At 33.5% G+C, this 18520-nt stretch overlaps 1 protein-coding gene across 2 annotated transcripts in view; it reads right to left on the minus strand.

Annotated features, from left to right (window-relative positions):
* Positions 1-535: 535 nt before the first annotated feature.
* Positions 536-18520, minus strand: part of ADAMTS20 (ADAM metallopeptidase with thrombospondin type 1 motif 20) — a 163776-nt gene continuing 145791 nt past the window's right edge. For both annotated transcript variants that reach the window (XM_041736786.1, XM_041736785.1), the window contains 2 exons: positions 4874-4978; positions 536-2075 (listed from right to left, as the gene is read on the minus strand). In XM_041736786.1, coding sequence (XP_041592720.1) covers positions 1986-2075; positions 4874-4978 — 195 coding nt within the window. In that variant the 3' untranslated portion in view covers positions 536-1985. The remainder of the gene's footprint in view (positions 2076-4873; positions 4979-18520) is intronic.

The raw sequence follows: 18520 nt of genomic DNA on the forward strand, positions 1-18520 counted from the left end.
TCATGTGCCATTGAGGATGTGGATTCTCTACAATTTTTACACGTGACCAGTAGTAATCTAAGTTGATTTAATTTGGATAACACTTTGACAATTTTGAGGGAAATTGAAGATGGATGGCTAAAGCATATTACTGTTTACAAGGATCTGTTCCTCTTAGGAGAGAATTCGAAGTCCTCACCCATTTCCCTGTGCCTAGCAATCCTCCCCTGTAGAAAGAGTATATTTCCCTGACCCAATGACTATGATTTGGTCACGTGATGTCATTTGGCTAATTGAATATGAGTATATATTCAATGACATGGGTATCCCTTGTATATACAGAAGCTTTTGTCAGTTTTTGTCAGCCTCCTGCTGTATTCCCTCTGCCATGATAAGGGTGTATAGCAGACATGAACCATTTCCATTCCAACTGCAACAATTTGAATAAAAAGTTCTCTGAATTTCTAGAGTGGTCATAGGGTTATAAACCTTCTTGGTAAAGAAATATTTTTTTTTTACACGTAAGAAAAATGAAAGCAAAATGCTAACATATCACACAAATAGGTTTATTATTCACATGTATATAAGTTGTAAGATTTTATGAATGAAAACATTTCTAGAAAATGTTACACATTTTGTACTAATGATTGTAACTGGTTTAAGGCACATAGTGCAAAATACTTTATTTCTGATACAGAGATCCCTAAATGTTTATCTAACCACATTGGCACAAAATTGCTTTAGTACCTTATATGGGGGAAAGAAATGTTTGGAGAAAAAATAAATAATAATAAATGTTTGGGGGGAAAAAGTTCGTGGGTAAAACTAGTACACTACTATTTACTGGCAAAAATCTATTAGTAGATTCATTTTTTGGTTTACAGAGTAAGTTGCCATAGAAAAATATTGTCTATGATTCTTTTAAAATCATATTATTATATAATACACAAATTATTCACCTGAAAAAAATCTCTTACTACCTGAGAATTTGCCCATGAATAGTTAATTTTTATACTATCTTTTATGTTTTGGCTTTGAGAAACCTCAGATGTAGAATAACTTGGACATCTCTAATAAAAATTTTGCACATATAAACATAATTTTGTCTACCAAAATAGGATTTTCAAAATTTCAATAATTCTCACTTCTCTACTTGATTAATAAAATACAGTACATAACTTTGAGAAAATAGATTTTTAAGAGTAAATATATACATATATGAGTTACAGAGACAGAATATAAACATTATAAAAACAATGTATTGCTCTTATAAGTACAATCAAATTAGAGGTAGGTGTTTTAGGTAAAATTCTACTATAGCATATCTTCTTCTGTTATATCCACAAATTTTCATATTTACTATTTAACCCAAGCATAGATTTTTAATATAAAAGTGTACTGCATTTTTAGGATTTTTTTTATTTGAAGCACCATAACCCACAATTTAAAATTAAAGGAAATATAAATCAAGGTATCTAAGCTGTATCAGTAGAAAGTATAATGGCTATGTACTTTTTTGATATGACTATGGGGATTTGCTGTTTGCCTGACAGATTCAGTAATGTTCATAGGAGTTTTAAATAAATTCATTTTCCTAGTTTTTACTTGCTCCATTTTAACAAGTAGAATAAACATTCATTGTACAGTACAATACTGAGTAGAGATTTATATGTGCGTTCATAGGCATAATATAACCACGATCCAGTCCAAGATGTTTGTTAACAGCAACATTATCTTGGTAGAATTCATGCAAATATCTCTGAATATCATACCATAAATTATTATGTCCTTTAAAAGAGTTCCTAATTAGAGTCATATATTTGTTAAGTTTACTTTGAAGGCTTTGGAAAAATTAAGCAGTGATTTGATTCCCTGATGAGCACCCTGAAAAAAAAAAAGGCACAGACATTTTGGACATGGAAATCTCAGGAAGAGAAAAGAAATGAGCACCGGTTATTTGCAGATATTCCAGGGAATATCTCCTCATACGTCCCACTTCTGAATGTTCATACTACTTGAATTGGGAGACCAGTAGTCATGTGAGGAACACACTTTCCACAGAACCCTCCACATCTGCCGTAGACTTTGGTTCCATCCTGAAAATAGGGAAAGGCAGAAATATAGGAGAATCGGACACAAACTGGTATCTTCGTGCATAGGCAGAAAAAGCAAATGCTTCGAATTATGTGGCTGAAATCATTAGCCAAAGTTTCCTATAACAATTACATCTGAGGTCAAAGATCATACCGTTTCAGGATCAGTTGAAACTGGTGGTCATTGGAATCAAACAACCTGAAATTCATATTAGCTCCTTGATGGTTATAAGCCACATTATAATTTAGACAATTCGTCTCAAGCCACATATTTTTCATCGAAGCGTCTATTTGCTTCAGTGAAGTTGTTAAAACCTCTCCCAATTTGCTGTTCAATATTTACATGATTTTATATAAGATTCTCATGGGCTAAATAAGGAATATGCAAACCAGAACTGTATACGAGGCATATTCTCTCTCATTAACCTCAACCTCAGGGAAGCCTTAGAAACACAGCATGAAGAAAAGTATAGAATTTGTGATAAAATAGGGGGGAAAACTGGAATGGAAGCAGTAATTATAATTAGAAAAGAAATAAGAAAGGAATTCTTTTTTTTAAAGAAAAGCAGAGCCCTTCACTGAGGACTAGGTTGACAGAAGCTGGTGAGAAGGGTGTGACAGTTGTTCTCTCTAAACAGTTTTCTATCGTTTGTCCAAAAGTCAAAAGACTGAAGGCATTTTGATAGGATGAGGCAAAACCAGTTTGAGCTTCTATGAGTTTCTGGAGAAAGTAAGGGTGATTTTTTGGGGGTGGGGTTTCTTTTGAAGGTTTGTTTTTATGATCAAAACAGGGAGGGCAGAGAAGGAAACTTTGAGTTCCTAGAACATTTTGGGATAAAGGCTGTTTTGAGATCAGGGGCTTTTGAAGTTGCCTTTTCTTTCAGAAATTTTTTTTAGCTCTCAAGAATCTAAGTAAACAGAGAAGATGGGAAAGGTAGTAAAAATTCTCATTTATGTACATCCCTATTACCAAATTATTTACATAAAAACCTAATCTTGATTAAATGTCTTGGCAAATGAAAAGACGTTTGCATTTCCACATGTAAACTCAGGTTCTACCTGTTGCAGCTTTACACCAGGTCACAGGCCTCAGGAAATACTTTCATGTGCAATATTTTTGATCGAGGTAGAAATTCTCAGTTGATTAAATAATTAATCTTTAGAATGGAACTCAAATAGAACCACAGGAATGATCATACTAAATATTCATATCTACTGGTGACCTCTTTACAATTAACCAAAAGATATCTAAAAGTTGGGTAAATAAGGTCAAAATATTTCATTGAGCTCTTTACACTGCTCAGAATATACTTTAGTTAAATAATTTATTCCCATTATTAGAATAATAATAATGGGAATAAATTCCCATTATTCCCATTATTTAGGATTAGACCTAAAAATGCCAAATGAAAATTTATAGTTGTTGGTTTTATTTTTTTAAAGGTTTTATTTATTTATTCATGAGAGACAGAGAGGCAGAGACACAGGCAGAGGGAGAAGCAGGCTCCATGCAAGGAGCCTGATGTGGGACTTGATCCTGGGACTCCAGGATCAGGACCTGAGCCAAAGGCAGATGCTTAACCACTGAGCCACCCAGGTGTCCCTATAGTTGTTTGTTTTAAAAGCCAATTTCTGGGGATGCCTGGGTGGCTCAGCGGTTGGGTGTTTGTCTGCCTTCGGCTTGGGTTGTGATCCTGGGGTCCTGGGATCGAGTCCCACATTGGGCTCCCTGCATGAAGCCTGCTTCTCCCCTTGCCTGTGTCTCTGCCTCTCTCTCTGTGTCTCTCATGAATAAATAAATAAAATCTTTAAAATAAAATAAATAAAATAAAATAAAGCCAGTTTCTTACCCGAATGACAGAAATAATTCAAAAAAATTAAATTCTTTGTTAATTAAAACTCAGTTTCATAGTCTTCAGAAATAGAATGTTAGAGACTATGAATATTGGAAAATTGAATTTCATTATAAATAATATTGATACAAGTGTAAAAAATAGTCACTTTTATCAAAAGAAAGAAAAAACACAAAACAGAATGAGCAAGGGCTGTTGATGGTGCTGACTGATGAGCAACAGAGGTGAGAACACTTATAAAATAGATCCTGATTTACTACAGATAGAGTCATGCTATCTGAGACATGGTCACTGTACGTAACAGGAGCCATCTCATAAAGTATCTTTGCCCGTACGCTATACCAGCAAAATTAAATGTGTTCTATCTGTAATACATATGCTATAGGTAAAAGCTAAGTACGATGTTATCTGGATAAAGGTGGAGGAAAATATTCATACAACCACAAAAATAGTCCTAATTCTTATAGTAACTATAAAGAGGTGTTAGATGAAAAATGGCTCTAACACCACCCCCATCACTAAATCAAAGCTGTGAGACAAATAAACCAAAAACCTACTCCTCAACTTTGAAATATTAAACCTACCAAATCTTTAATAATTAAAATATAGCTAACAGCACTACTTCTTTTTGAAGTACATGCATTTCAAATCATTAGGCCCAAACTTGAGCCTTAGTATTTGATATTTTAGGTTCAGATATCTGTAGCCTATACATGAATTTATATACGTATAAAGCAATATATGTACATTCATAAAAATGAACCCACTTTCATTATTTCATTAATATTATGCCCCATTATATGTAATATGCCTCATCTATGCAATAATTCATTAGTCATTAACTTTATAACTCATTAACTTTATAACTCAGTGAAAGTAGAGGACCTTTAATTCTAGTTCACAGCACTAAAGTATTTCAAAACGGTATTTGGGTCCAGCAGGACTTACTTGTGATCTGTGTATGATGACAGAGGCATAATTGCCCTGAGCAAGCCATTTTGCTATGCTGGATATCTTCATCCCCGTTCCTGCCAAGTTAATGCTGAACTGCCCCTAGATCATAAACAAAACAAAATAGATGAAATTCATAAAATATTTAAGAATGCTCTTTAATAGAACACCTGAATTTCATTTATATAAGAAAGGTCTCAAATTGCTTTTCAAGGGTCTTCCTTTAAAAAATGAAAGGATATTTTTTTTTGAGAGAGAGGAAGAGAGAGACAGAAACAATGCACACACAAGACAGGGGCAGAGGGAGAGGGAGGATCTTAAGCAGGCTCCATACCCAGCACTGAACCCAAGGAGGGGCTCCATCTCCTGGCCCTGAGATTATGACCTGAGCTGAAAACAGGAGTCTGATGCTTAGCCTATTGAGCCACCCAGGTGCTCCAAAATGAAAGAATATTGATAAAACTTTACTCTAAGGGAAATGAACCAGCTAAAGTTTTTTTTTAATTGATTGAAAAAAAAAAAATAAAAGGGACGCCTGGGTGGTTCAGTGGTTTAGCACCTGCCTTTGGCCCAGGGTGTGATCCTGGAGTCCCGGGGTCAGGTCCTACATCAGGTTTCTAGCATGGAGCCTGCTTCTCCCTCTGCCTCTCTCTCTCTCTCTCTGTGTCTCTCATGAATAAATAAATAAAATATTTTTAAAAATAAAAAAAATAAAAAATTGATTGTAAATAAGTCTTCTCAATACAAGACACGTGAATCAACACCATAAATGTTATTTGTGAAAAAGTAACTCTGTCCAACCCTAGGATTCTAAGACTTGACAACTAGAGCTAATGCTCCCATAGCAATGGGAAAGTCAGTCCTCACAGAAGGTGTGTTCATTAGGGATTAAGCAAGACTTTAAAATTTCTCCAATTTCTATTTTTTACTTCTTCTTTCTAATTTCCTTGATAAATTATACTTATGTAATATATTTTCTAGAACCTCCCCTTAATGTGCTCTTCTCTGTTGCCATAAAAATATTACTTCTTAATCCCCCACACAAAAGTACGGAATGTAATATTATTGCCCCAGGTAAACAGCCTTTTAAAAGTGCCCAGAATTGTATGTGGGATGTGTGATGCCACATGATTTACACACGTGGTGTGTGAGCCCCCTAGTGGCTTTATGATCTAATTCTTTTCAAGACACGAGAATCATTTTCATGTCAAAATATTTCAGACTATCTCTTTAAAAAATTAAACCTCAAGTATATGTTAATTAAGGAAATGTGTGACTAAAATGGGTAAAATTCTGGCACATTTACATTATCTTTCAGTACAAAATTACATACTGAAAAATAGAATTAATTAATCCTAATTAAGCCTATTGTCAGTGTTCAAATACACATAGATTCAGAGTGATAATCTTAGATCACATCACTATATCCCATAGTCTATATCCCATATCCATAGTATATCCCACATCACTATATCCCTCATGAATCTTGAGCAGGACTGTGATAAAATATTAGGGGTTACATTATGTGAATGAAAAAGTTATCTCATCATAAAAGCAAAAGTGAAGTAGATTTCAAATATATTTATAATGTAAATTATTACTATTGCTAAAGCAATTATATATCAATTTAGTTTATTGCTAAGAAGTCTAAGTTATTTCTTAATTAAAATAAAAGTAAATTCAAAGATATTTATAATACAATTTTAATAAATAATTTTCCCTATAAGAGAAACAATGTTTAGATAAACACCAAAGAAAATTTCTTATTATATACCATATTTAGTTATGAGTTTAGAATATGACCTACACGTTACATTGCTGTATTCTCATAGCCCAGAATAGGGTTTGGGTAATCACTTTTTTTGAATGAATTAAGTGCAGCATTACAAATATTAAATTTTAGCATTACATACACATAAGTAGACAAATACACCTCTAAACCTTTCACATGCCATGATAATGAGTGACATTAACACCAAACACATTGGTATTTTATATTGGTAAATACTTGAAAAATAACTAATTCTAACTACTTCTCTAATATTTGATACTTAGTCAACCTGATACAAGTTTTGCATTGAATATCATTATTATTAACTCATACTAGGTTTCTCACCAAATGAAGTCGCTTTAAAATAGAAATATATTCTGTGATGTAGATTTCCTGGACTTGCCACTTATTGAACACCCAAGTGGAGCCATACAGTGTTTTCAGAACCTAAATTCTATACTTTCACTAATTCTTTGCCTCTCTCCTCAAGATTGCTTCGGAAGCATTCAAATGTGTATGCACTGGAAGTGAAAGGGAAAGAAATCTGACTAGTGAGAGACTTAGACGGTCGTTAACACAATTGGTTGGACTAAAAATTATCTGTTGCTCCATTTCTCCAGAATAATTTCCATGAGCTTTACTTATGTCCTTAGTCGTCATTAAAAAGCAACATAATACAATCTCAAAGAAATGGTAAAATGATTCATCTGAAATTTGAGATAGTATTGATAGACATAAAAATACATTTCACTTACTCGTTCAAAATTAACTGAGTGACAGACATGGTGTCAACTACTGTGGCACTACAAAGACAGATCTCACTCTAAATATTTTAAGTGAAGAACAGATTGGTAGTTGCTGGGGAGGTTCAGGGGGATTAGGTCCTCACCCATGGTCAAAAGATATAAACTTCCAGTTATAAGATAAATTCTGGGAATGCAATGTGTGATTATATATAGATGATTATAGTTAAAATACTGTTCTGTGTATTTGAAAGTTGCTAAGAGTATAGTTCTTAAAAGTTCTCATCCCAAGAAAAAAAATTTGTAATTATGTGGGGTTACGGATGTGATTTTTTTTTTGATGGATGTTAATTACACTTTCTGTGGTGATCATTTTGCAATACATACATAAACAACTGACTATCTTGCATACCTTACACTAACTCAATGTTATAATGATAATTATATTTCACTAAAACTGGGGGAAAATAAATTAAAATATATATATATATATACACACACATACATATATATAAATGTTCATTTATATGGACATACTTTATGTCCATATAACATAAAAAGGTACTGGTACATTCCTATAGAAATTCAGAAGTAATAAATGATTGAATACATTATTTCAGTTCTATATTTCCTTTAAGATTAAAATGCAAACCACTTTAAAACCTAATCTTTAACTTAAAATTACTTCAATGTAGCTAATAAAAGTTTATTTTTTAAAAAGTAGTATGAGGTTTACCACCTCTTCTACTCTCAACATTTTTTTAGACTAGGCAAAACATAAGAAGTAAAATTCTAATAGCGAAATCACAAGTGGAAGGTGATTGAAAGATCCAATAATTCAACAAATTGAAATAGCTCTCCTTGAGTAATTTACTGCATCAAAAAAAAAAAAAAGATATGAGAAGAACCATAGACATAGATACAAGTTCTTTTTTTCTTTTAAATACAAGTTCTAATGTTCTACTTCTCTTTTTGACTGGTTCATGTGTACTCATTACATCATCATACTTCTATAATTTTAGAACATGTTGTACATATTTTATTATGAATGGGATCTATAATCTAATGCAATTCCAATAAAATTCCATTGGAGTTTTTGTAGCTCTAGAGAACTGATTTTTTAAAAGATTTTATTTTATTTTGTTTATTTATATTTTTATTTATTAGAGAGAGAGAAGGGGAGAAAGAGCACAAGCAGGGAGAGTGACAGGCAGAGGGAGAGCGAGAAGCAGACTCCTCACTAAGCAGAGAGCCCAATGACATATGACATACGGGGCTTAATCCCAGGACCCTGGGGATCATGACCTGAGCCAGCTGAGCCACCCAGGCACCGCTAGAGAACTGATTTTAAAATTTATATGAAAAGACAAAATAGTTAATACCATTTTTAAAAAGAATAACCTTGAGGAGCCCACACTACCTTATTTTAATGCTCATTGTAAAGCTTTCATTACCAAGACACTACTGTAAAAGATAAGTAGATCAATGGAACAGAATAGTCCAGAAATACACCCACATAAATATGTCCACTTGGCTTCTGACAAAGATGGAAAGGTAATTAAATGGAGAAAATATTGTCTTTTCAACAAATGGTATTTGGACAACTGGATATCTACATGTAAAAACCATCATTTTCACACAAAATTAATTCAAAATCAATCATATGTCTAGGTGTAAAACTATAAAACTATACAAACTTTTGAAGGAAATGAGAAAATCTTGGTAACTTAGAGTTAGTCAAAGAATTCTTCAATATGAAACTAAATACACAACCCATATAGGAAAAAATAATAATTTGATTTCATTAACATTTAAAATTTTTGCTGTGTGAAAGACACTTAAAAGAAAGATACAGTTCAGACTAGGAAAAATATTTGCAAATGCCATATGTAACAAAGGACTTGCATCTATGATATGTAAAGGACTCTTACAACTGAACAGTAGGAAATGAACAATCCAGTTTTTAAAATGGGCAAATGACTCGAACATACACTTCACCAAAGTGGATATGCAGATAACCAATAAACAGATGAAGGTTACTTAACATCTTTAACCATTAGTAAAATGCAAATTAAAACTACCTTGAAATTCCATAGGATATGGCGGGGGGCGGGGTGCAAAAAACTTGACATTACTAAGTGCTGATAGGGAAGCAAATCAACTAGAACTTTAATTTTCACTAGTGGGAATACAAAATAGTATAGCTATTCTATAAATCAGTTTGGTATTTCTTATAAATTAAATACACACATACTATAGGACCCTATAATTCCATTCATAGGGTATTTATCTCAGAAAAATGAAAATATATGTTTACACAAACACCTGTACACAAATGTGCATATTAGCTCTATTCATAATCTTCCCAGACTGTAATCAACCCGTATTCTTCCAATGGATGAATAGGACAACTGTAGAGCATCGGTATGATGGGATAATATTCTTAGCAATAAAAAAGGAACAAATTACTGACACATGCAACAACACAGGTGAATCTCAAAGGCATTATGCTGAGTGAAGAAAGTCAATCTTAAAAGGTTATATACCATATGACTCCATTTATATAACATTTGTATGACATTCCAGAAAAGGCAAACCCATAGCAACAGAAAAGAGATCAGTGTTTACCAGGAGTTAGGTCCAAGGGAGAAATTGACTTCAGGAAAGGAATGTGAAGGAACTGTCCTATACACTAATTATGATGGTGGTAAAATGAATCTGTCCATATGTTAAAACTGCATATTAAAAAAGGTAATTTTCTGTATGTTATAAATTTTTTAAATGTGAATGGGTATAACATTTATTTAAAGAATAAAATTTTCAATTCACTTGCAAACAAAACCCAGCAACATGTTATATGCAAGAGCTACTTAACATGATTCATAATGGCTAAAATTCAAAATTAAGCAAAAAAATATATACCAGGAAAATGATCATAAAAAAAGAAGGGCAGCAATCCTCAGGGACAAAGTAGAATTCATGTCTCAAATAAGGAAAATATGACCAATAAGTACTATAAACCATAATCTACAGTGAAGAAATATCACATAAATATCATGAATTGAATAACACAGCAACTTTTATGAAGCAAAATGACAAGAGATGCAAGTAGACATAGATCCGTAGAGATCCCCAATAGGAAATTTTAATATACTACTTTTAGTAACAAGGCAGACCAAAGAGGCAAAAATAGAGAGATAATCTAAACAATATAATCAAAAAGGTAGACCTTATGGATATATATCAAAATCTATATCCTTGTAGTAAAAAAAATACATGTTCAAAATATTTAACTGGCCCTGAATATTCAAAATAGATGCTGGCCATGATCAATTGACATTGGCTCAATGTGGTTATTTCTCTTGCTCTTATGTGATCAGTATTAATTACAAAAGAGCTGAAGATATACACATTAGGTTTTATTGTCAAATTTTTGTGGCTTTTTGAAAAGTACCAAACATTTTACTTTACTTCACTTTTGATATATATGTATTCTAAAGTCATCACACTCCTTAATTTCATCTTATATTGCAATGTGGCAAAGTTTATTTTCCCTAAAGAGTGCCATATGTATCCATTCTCTTTTTAGCATTCATGTCCCAGAGTGCCCTGTCATATGCAAACACAGAGGATGTGGTTTTGATGAATCCCAAACAAAATAACTTCTTTCTGTGACATCAAACATCTGGAGAGTATTCATGCAAATGTTGTATAACTTAACACAGAATCTGGTTTATATATTTGACAGAATATCTCTAGGAACACAGGACATTTTGTATTTTTGGTAACAGAAACCTCAGTCAGTTGAATAGAGAATGAATATAGATAGGCAAAGTTTCTATTGACAGCACATACCTAATCTATGCCCAATAACATCTAATTTTGGAAATAAAACTTTGTATTCCAGAAATGTCTGGAGAATTACATGAGGGAGTCATCTCACCTTGATGAGCAGAGAGGAATATTTTTATTACTGTACTGGTTCTGCCTCTGATTTTCTCAAGGTTCTTGGGCAGGTTATTAATATAGTTTGTTCTCTCAACTATAAAGAGAGAAACTTGGGATACTACAGGGGACAAAAAGAGGCTACGTTGAAATTGAATAAAAGGAGTTAGAAATTAATGGAAATAGCTATATTACCATTTGAAAACCTGATTGTGCTAACACCTCTTATTCAGGTTCCATGCTCATCAAGAAATATTCTGTTTATAATAATTAGCTTAATGGGGGATCCCTGGGTGGCGCAGCGGTTTGGTGCCTGCCTTTGGCCCAGGGCGCGATCCTGGAGACCCGGGATCGAATCCCACATCGGGCTCCCGGTGCATGGAGCCTGCTTCTCCCTCTGCCTGTGTCTCTGCCTCTCTCTCTCTCTCTCTCTCTGTGACTATAATACATAAGTAATAAATAAAAAAAAATTAAAAAAAATAATTAGCTTAACGTTATTTCCCATTAGGAAAGTTAAATGAGATAAAAATTTTGATTCCACTCGACAGTTATACAATTTACTTGATATCAGCCCTCTTATGAATTTTGTTGATGTCTTATTGACCGGACCTCAGAGAGTCACATTCTGGAAAGTAGATCAATCATCTGATAGGTCAATATGAATGAAGTAGGAAAGGGGAAGAATGAACATAGATAAAGCTAACCAGCTTCAAAGAAATGAATGAGAGCATGAGCCTCCTCTACCAAGCTTTCTACCTTTAAAAATATAGCAAAAAGAGGAAACACTTCTAGCATGAAAACTTGAGGAATCCTGTGGCCTCACTCTCCAGCAAAACCATCATAAATTTTTTATAACTAATCTTATAAAAATTATGAAATATAACATCCGTTTAAGGTCTCTGAAAATTATCTTAAGGTTAAACAATGAATGGAAAAAATTAATTCACAAAAATCTGTATCTAGGTAAGGACAAACATCTGTGACATTCGAACCATGACTTGCCCTTTCCTCCTCCTACCTCAGCAAAAATGACAGTTTTACTCTTGATGGGAACATTAAGACTCTATGTTCTCAGCTGCTTGTTAGGATTAAGTTTTCTCCCTAGGAGTGGCAAACCACCAGCAATTCTCATCTGACCCATCTCTGCACCACAGAAGCTCCATTATAGGCAAGAGTGGCCGAAGGTCTGAAGCTCCTGTCTATCACTCAGTTCCTACTCATAGAACAGAAGATCTACTCCAGGCACCCTAGGCTAAGAACACAAGGCTCAAATCACCCTCATTCAAAATTAATAGTAGGGCAGAGGTTCTATGCTGAGATGGGCAAGCCAAAAAGACCAGAAGCTACAGCTATTGCTCAGCATCCTGCTTCAAAAACTGGGATTGTTACTCTGAGAAGTTGTCCTATCCCTAGATCCACAGAATTGGTACAATGTTTCCTCCTTAGGAGAGAATCAAGATATAAGGACAAAAAGTTCCATAGCATTTTTTAAGAAGTATGAGCTTACTTGAGAGAGAACACGGGAGAATTTCAAGTCTAAAAATGCTACTGAAAACAAGACTTTCATGGTGTTCATCTAAGAGGAGGATGGTGATAGCTCAATGAGAGCAAGAAGCAAAATGGTAGATCAAATTGGAGTTTAAGAGAGAGAACCAAGCAAAGAGGCAGCTAAGAATGCTCCTTTTGAGGTCTGACTTGATCTCAAATCCCTGACCCATAATACCACCCTGGCCAAAGAGCTTAAGTTTAGGTGGATCAGACCATGGAGTAATTTACTCCTCCAGGATGTTACTGAAAGAATAGAGCAATCATCTAGCAATTAGTGGAGGCTAAGAGCCGAGTACGGTATCAGCAGATCAGACCAGTTTAAAAACTTAATTGGGAGTCAATAAAGAGACAGAGATCCCAGCTAAAAATACTATCATTCCAGGAGGATCAGAGTAACTATACATGTCCAAGGCTATGCCTTCCAAGGAATGACATCTGTGACTATCCACTACAGGGAAAAGAGATGTCACGGAAATAGTCCATCCAAAAAGCTAAGAAATAAGTAAGGAAGCAAACAATGTCCTAAAATAGTGGAGAGATTAATGCCCACAGTTACTTAAATACATTACCTAAAATGCCCAGTTTTCAACAAAAAAAACTGAGATATGTGAAGAAATTGGAAAAGATGACTCATATTCAGGAGAGAAGGGCAATAGAAACTGCCTTTGAGAGGTTTCAGATGTCTGGCTGAGCAGATAAAGACTTCAAAGCAGCTATTATAAATATGTTCAAAGAGCTAAAGAAAACCATGTTTTAAAGAAAGGTATGATAATGTCTCATCAAATAGAGAATATCTATACAAAGACAGAAGTTACATTTAGAAAAAGAGCAAAAGGACAATTCTGGAGTTGAAAGGTACAAAAACCAAAAATAAAAGCTTCATGAGAGGGGCTCAAACAGTAGATTGAAGGAGGCAGAAGAAAGAATTGAACAGATATCAACAGTGAATCTGAAGAAAGAAAAAAGAATTAAGAAAAATAAACAGAGCCTCAGAGATACAAGGGTACACCATTAAATGCACCAACATATGCATAATGGGAGTACCAGAAGGAAAGGAGAAAGGAGAAGAAAATATGTTTGAATAAATAATGTCTGAAAAAATTTCAAATTTGGTAAAATGCATCAACCTATACATCCAAGAAGCTCAATACATTCCAAGTTTGGTAGATACATAGAGATCTACATCTAAATATGTGATACTAAAGTTGATGAAAGTCAAAGACAAAGAAAATCTGAAAACCATCAGGAGATAAATGACCTCATACATAAGAACCCCCAAAAGATAAATAGCTGACTTCCATGTTTTTATGTAGAAGCCAGAATAGAGTGGGATGACATATTTAAAGTGCTGAAATATAAAAACTGTAAGTTGAAAATTTTATAACAAGCAAATCAATCTTTCAAGAATGAAGACATTTCCAGATAAACAAAACAGAGAGGATTTGTCACTAGTAGACCTGTTTCATGAGACATGCTAAAGGAATTTCTTCAAGCTGAAACGAAGTAATACCAGACATTAATGCAAAACAACCAAAGAATCCTGGTAATGGTAATTGTGTAGTAATGGTAACTGTGCAAGCCACTGTAATTGCACATTTCTCTTCCTTTCTTCCCTTACTTATTTTAAAACAATTGTACAAACTAATAATATGATCATATCATTGACCTGTAATGTACAGAAATTTAATATATTTGATAATAATGACAAAAATGAGGCAAGTGGAAGCAAAGCTGTTTGGGAATAAGAAAATGACACCAGCTAATAACTCAAACCCACAGGAAGAAAAGAAGGAAACTAGAAATGCTAAATATAAAGGCTCACATAAAAATCTCTGTGAATATGTAATTCCTGTTATTACTTCTCTCATATTCTCTGGAAAACATAAATTTGTATAAAGTTATTATAAAAAGGTATTGCCAGTTTATTACATACGTAGATTGTATAACAAACATAACACCACAAAAGGGAAGAGCACATAAAGGAGTAATGTTTTTATATTTCACTGAAATTAGGTAGTATAAATCTGAAGTCGATACTGATGTTTATCATAAACTCTTAAATAGCAATTAAGAAAGAAATCTTAAAAATACGGTGAAAAAATTATTACGGAAATGAAAATTTTACATTCAAAACATTCAATTGATAAAAAAGAAAGCAGTAATGAAGGACTGGAGGAAAAAAACAACATAAGACATATAGAAAACAATAAGTAAAATGGCAAATATAAATCCAGAAATATCAATATCATTAAACAATTCAAATCAAAGGCACAGATTCAATAAAGTGCTCTGTATAGGAGACACTCTTAAGATCCAAAGATATAAATAGTTTAAAAGTAAATGGGATAAAATTACATATCATGCACTATCTGTGAACTGAGGGGCCATTCTAATGCCAGATAAATTAGGCCTTTAAAACAAACAAAAATGCTACTTCAGATAAAGAAGAATATTTGATAATGATAAGAGTATCAATATATCAGGAAATTATGGCAATTTATAATCATAATCATATACAAAAAGGCAAAGTAAACTAACAAAATACAAAGTAAATAAAATAATAAGAATAAAGTAAGAAATAGACAATTCAATAATAATAATTGCAAACTTTTAGTGAATAGAACAGCTAGGCAGAAGGTCCACAAGGTAATGGAAAAGTTGAACCATACTTCAAACCAACTAGGCCTGACAAACATCTATAGAATATTTCACTGACAACAGAATACACATTCTTTCCCAGCACATATTGAACATTTTCCAGAATAGCCATATGCTATGTCATAAAACAAGACTCAATGCATTTAAGAGGTATTAAGAATATACAAAGTGTATTTTCTTTTCTTTTCTTTTTTTACAAAGTGTATTTTCCAATCACAGTGGAAAAAACTCAATAAGAGAAGGAAATTTGGGAAATTCACAAATATGTGGGCGTCAAACACTACATACTTAAAGAACCAATGAGTCATTGAAGACCTCACACATGATAATGGAAAATACTTTAAGATGAAAATGAACACACCACATACCAAAACTCATAGAATGCAGCAAAATAAACACATAAAGGGAAATTTAAATCTGGAAATGCTTATATTAAAAGAGAAAAAAAGATATATCAAAAACCTAATTTTCCACCTTAAAACACTGGAAAAAGAGCAAATTGAAGCAAGCGGAAATAAAGAAATAATAAAGAAATAGTCTGAAAATTGATTAAATAAATAAAAAATAGAGAAAATCAATAAAATCAAGTGTTGTTCTCTTTGTTCCTACAAACATATAACCTATCAAAACTAAGGCAGGAAGAAATAGTATATTCGAACAGACCAATTACCAGCAATAAAGTGGAATTAATAATCAAAAAACTCCCCAAAAACAAAAGTCCAGGATCAGATAGCTTCACAGGTAAATTCTACCAAGTATTTAAAGAGTTAATAAGTATTCTCCTCCTCTCTCTCTCTGTCTCTCATGAATAAATAAATAAAATCTTAAAAAAAAATAAGTACTCTCCTCAAACTGTTCAAAAAAATACAAGAGAAAGGAAAGCTTCCAAGCTTATTCTATGATGGCAATATCATTCTGATACAAAAACCAGATGAGACACCACAAAAAAAAAGAAGTATAGGGATCCCTGGGTGGCACAGAGGTTTAGCGCCTGCCTTTGGCCCAGGGCGCGATCCTGGAGACCTGGGATCAAATCCCACGTCGGGCTCCCTGTGCATGGAGCCTGCTTCTCCCTCTGCCTGTGTCTCTGCCTCTCTCTCTCTCTCTCTCTCTCTCTCTCTGTGACTATCATAAATAAATAAAAATTTTAAAAAAAGAAGTATAGGCCAATATCTCTGATGAACATAGATGCAAAAATCCTCAACCAAACACTAGCACACTGAATCCAACAATACATTAAAAAAATCATTCACGATGACCAAGTGGGATTTATTCCTGGGATGTAATGGTGGTTCAATATCCATAAAACAAATACGATACATCACATCAACAAGAGAAAGGATAAAAACAATATGTTTATTTCAATAGATGCATAAAAGAATTTGACAAAGTACCACATCCATTCATGTTAAAAAAGAAAACTCTCTGCAAAGCAAGTATAGTGGGAACATTCTTGAATATAATAAAGACCTTACGTGAAAAATTCATAGCCAATATTATACTTAACAGTAAAAAACTGAGAGCTTTCCCCCTAAAACCAGGAACAAGACAAGGATGTCCACTCTCACCACTTTTATTCAATATAGCACTGGAAGTCCTAGCCACAGCACTCAGATAACAAAAAGAAATAAGCATCCAAATTGATAAGGAAGCAAAGCTCTCACTATTTACAGATGACATGAGATTGAATATAGGAACCCTAAATACTCCACCAAAAAACTACTAGAACTGATAAATGGGTTCAACGTACAGAAACTTGTTACATTCCCACATACTAATAATGAAGCAGCAAAAAGTGAAATTAAGAAAACAATCCCAATTATAATTATACCAAAAAAGAATTTAAAAATCTAGGAATGAACTAAACCAAAGAAGTAAAAGACGTATACTCTGAAAACTATAAAACATTGATGAAAGAAATTGAAGACGATACAAAAAATGGACAGATATTCCATGCTCAAGGACTGGGAGAAGAAATATTGTATAAATGTCATACTACCCGAAACAATCCATAGATTGTTGGATTGGCTCAGTGGTTTGGTGCTGCCTTTGGCCCAGGGCCTGATCCTGGGGACCCGGGATCGAGTCCCACGTCGGGCTCCCTGCATGGAGCCTGCTTCTCCCTCTGCCTGTGTCTCTACCTCTCAGGGAGAAACCTCTCTGTGTCTCTCATGAATGAGTGAATAAAATCTTTTTAAAAAAATAAAACAATTGCTATAAAAACACCAACAGTATTTTTCACAGAACTAGAACAAACCTAAAATTAGTATGGAATCACAAAAGATTTTGAATAACCAAGTGATCTTGAAAAAAGAGTAACAAAACTGTAGGTATCACAATTCCGATTTCACATTGTATTATAAACTGTAGCAATCAAAATAGTATGGTACTAACACAAAAATAGATGCATAGATCAATGGAATAGAATAGAAAACCCAGAAATAAACCCAAGATTATACATTCAATTAATTTTTGACAGAGGAGGAATGACTATGTAATGGGAAAAAGACAGTCTTTTCAACAACTGGTGTTGGGGAAACTGGACAGCTACATGCAAAAGAATGAAGATGGGCCACTTTCTTGTACCATACACAAAAATAAACTCAAAATGGATTAAATACCTAAATGTGAGACCTGAAACCATAAAAATTCTGGAAGAGAGCCTAGGCAGTATTTTCTCTGACACTGGCCATAGCAACATTTTTCTAGATATGTCTCCTGAGGCAAGAGAAACAAAAGCTAACAAACTATTGGGACTACATCAAAATAAAAAGCTTCCGCACTGCAAAGGAAACAATCAACAAAGCTAAAAGGAAACCTACTGAATGGGAGAAGGTATTTGCAAATGACATATCCAATAAAGGATTAGTATCCAAAATATATAAAGAACTTATATAACTCAACACCAAAAACCCTCCAAAAATCCAACTACAAAACGGGCAGAAGACATGAACAGATGTTTCTCCAAAGAAAACATAC

This window comes from Vulpes lagopus, chromosome 21, assembly GCF_018345385.1.
Source record: "Vulpes lagopus strain Blue_001 chromosome 21, ASM1834538v1, whole genome shotgun sequence".
NCBI lineage: Eukaryota > Metazoa > Chordata > Mammalia > Carnivora > Canidae > Vulpes > Vulpes lagopus.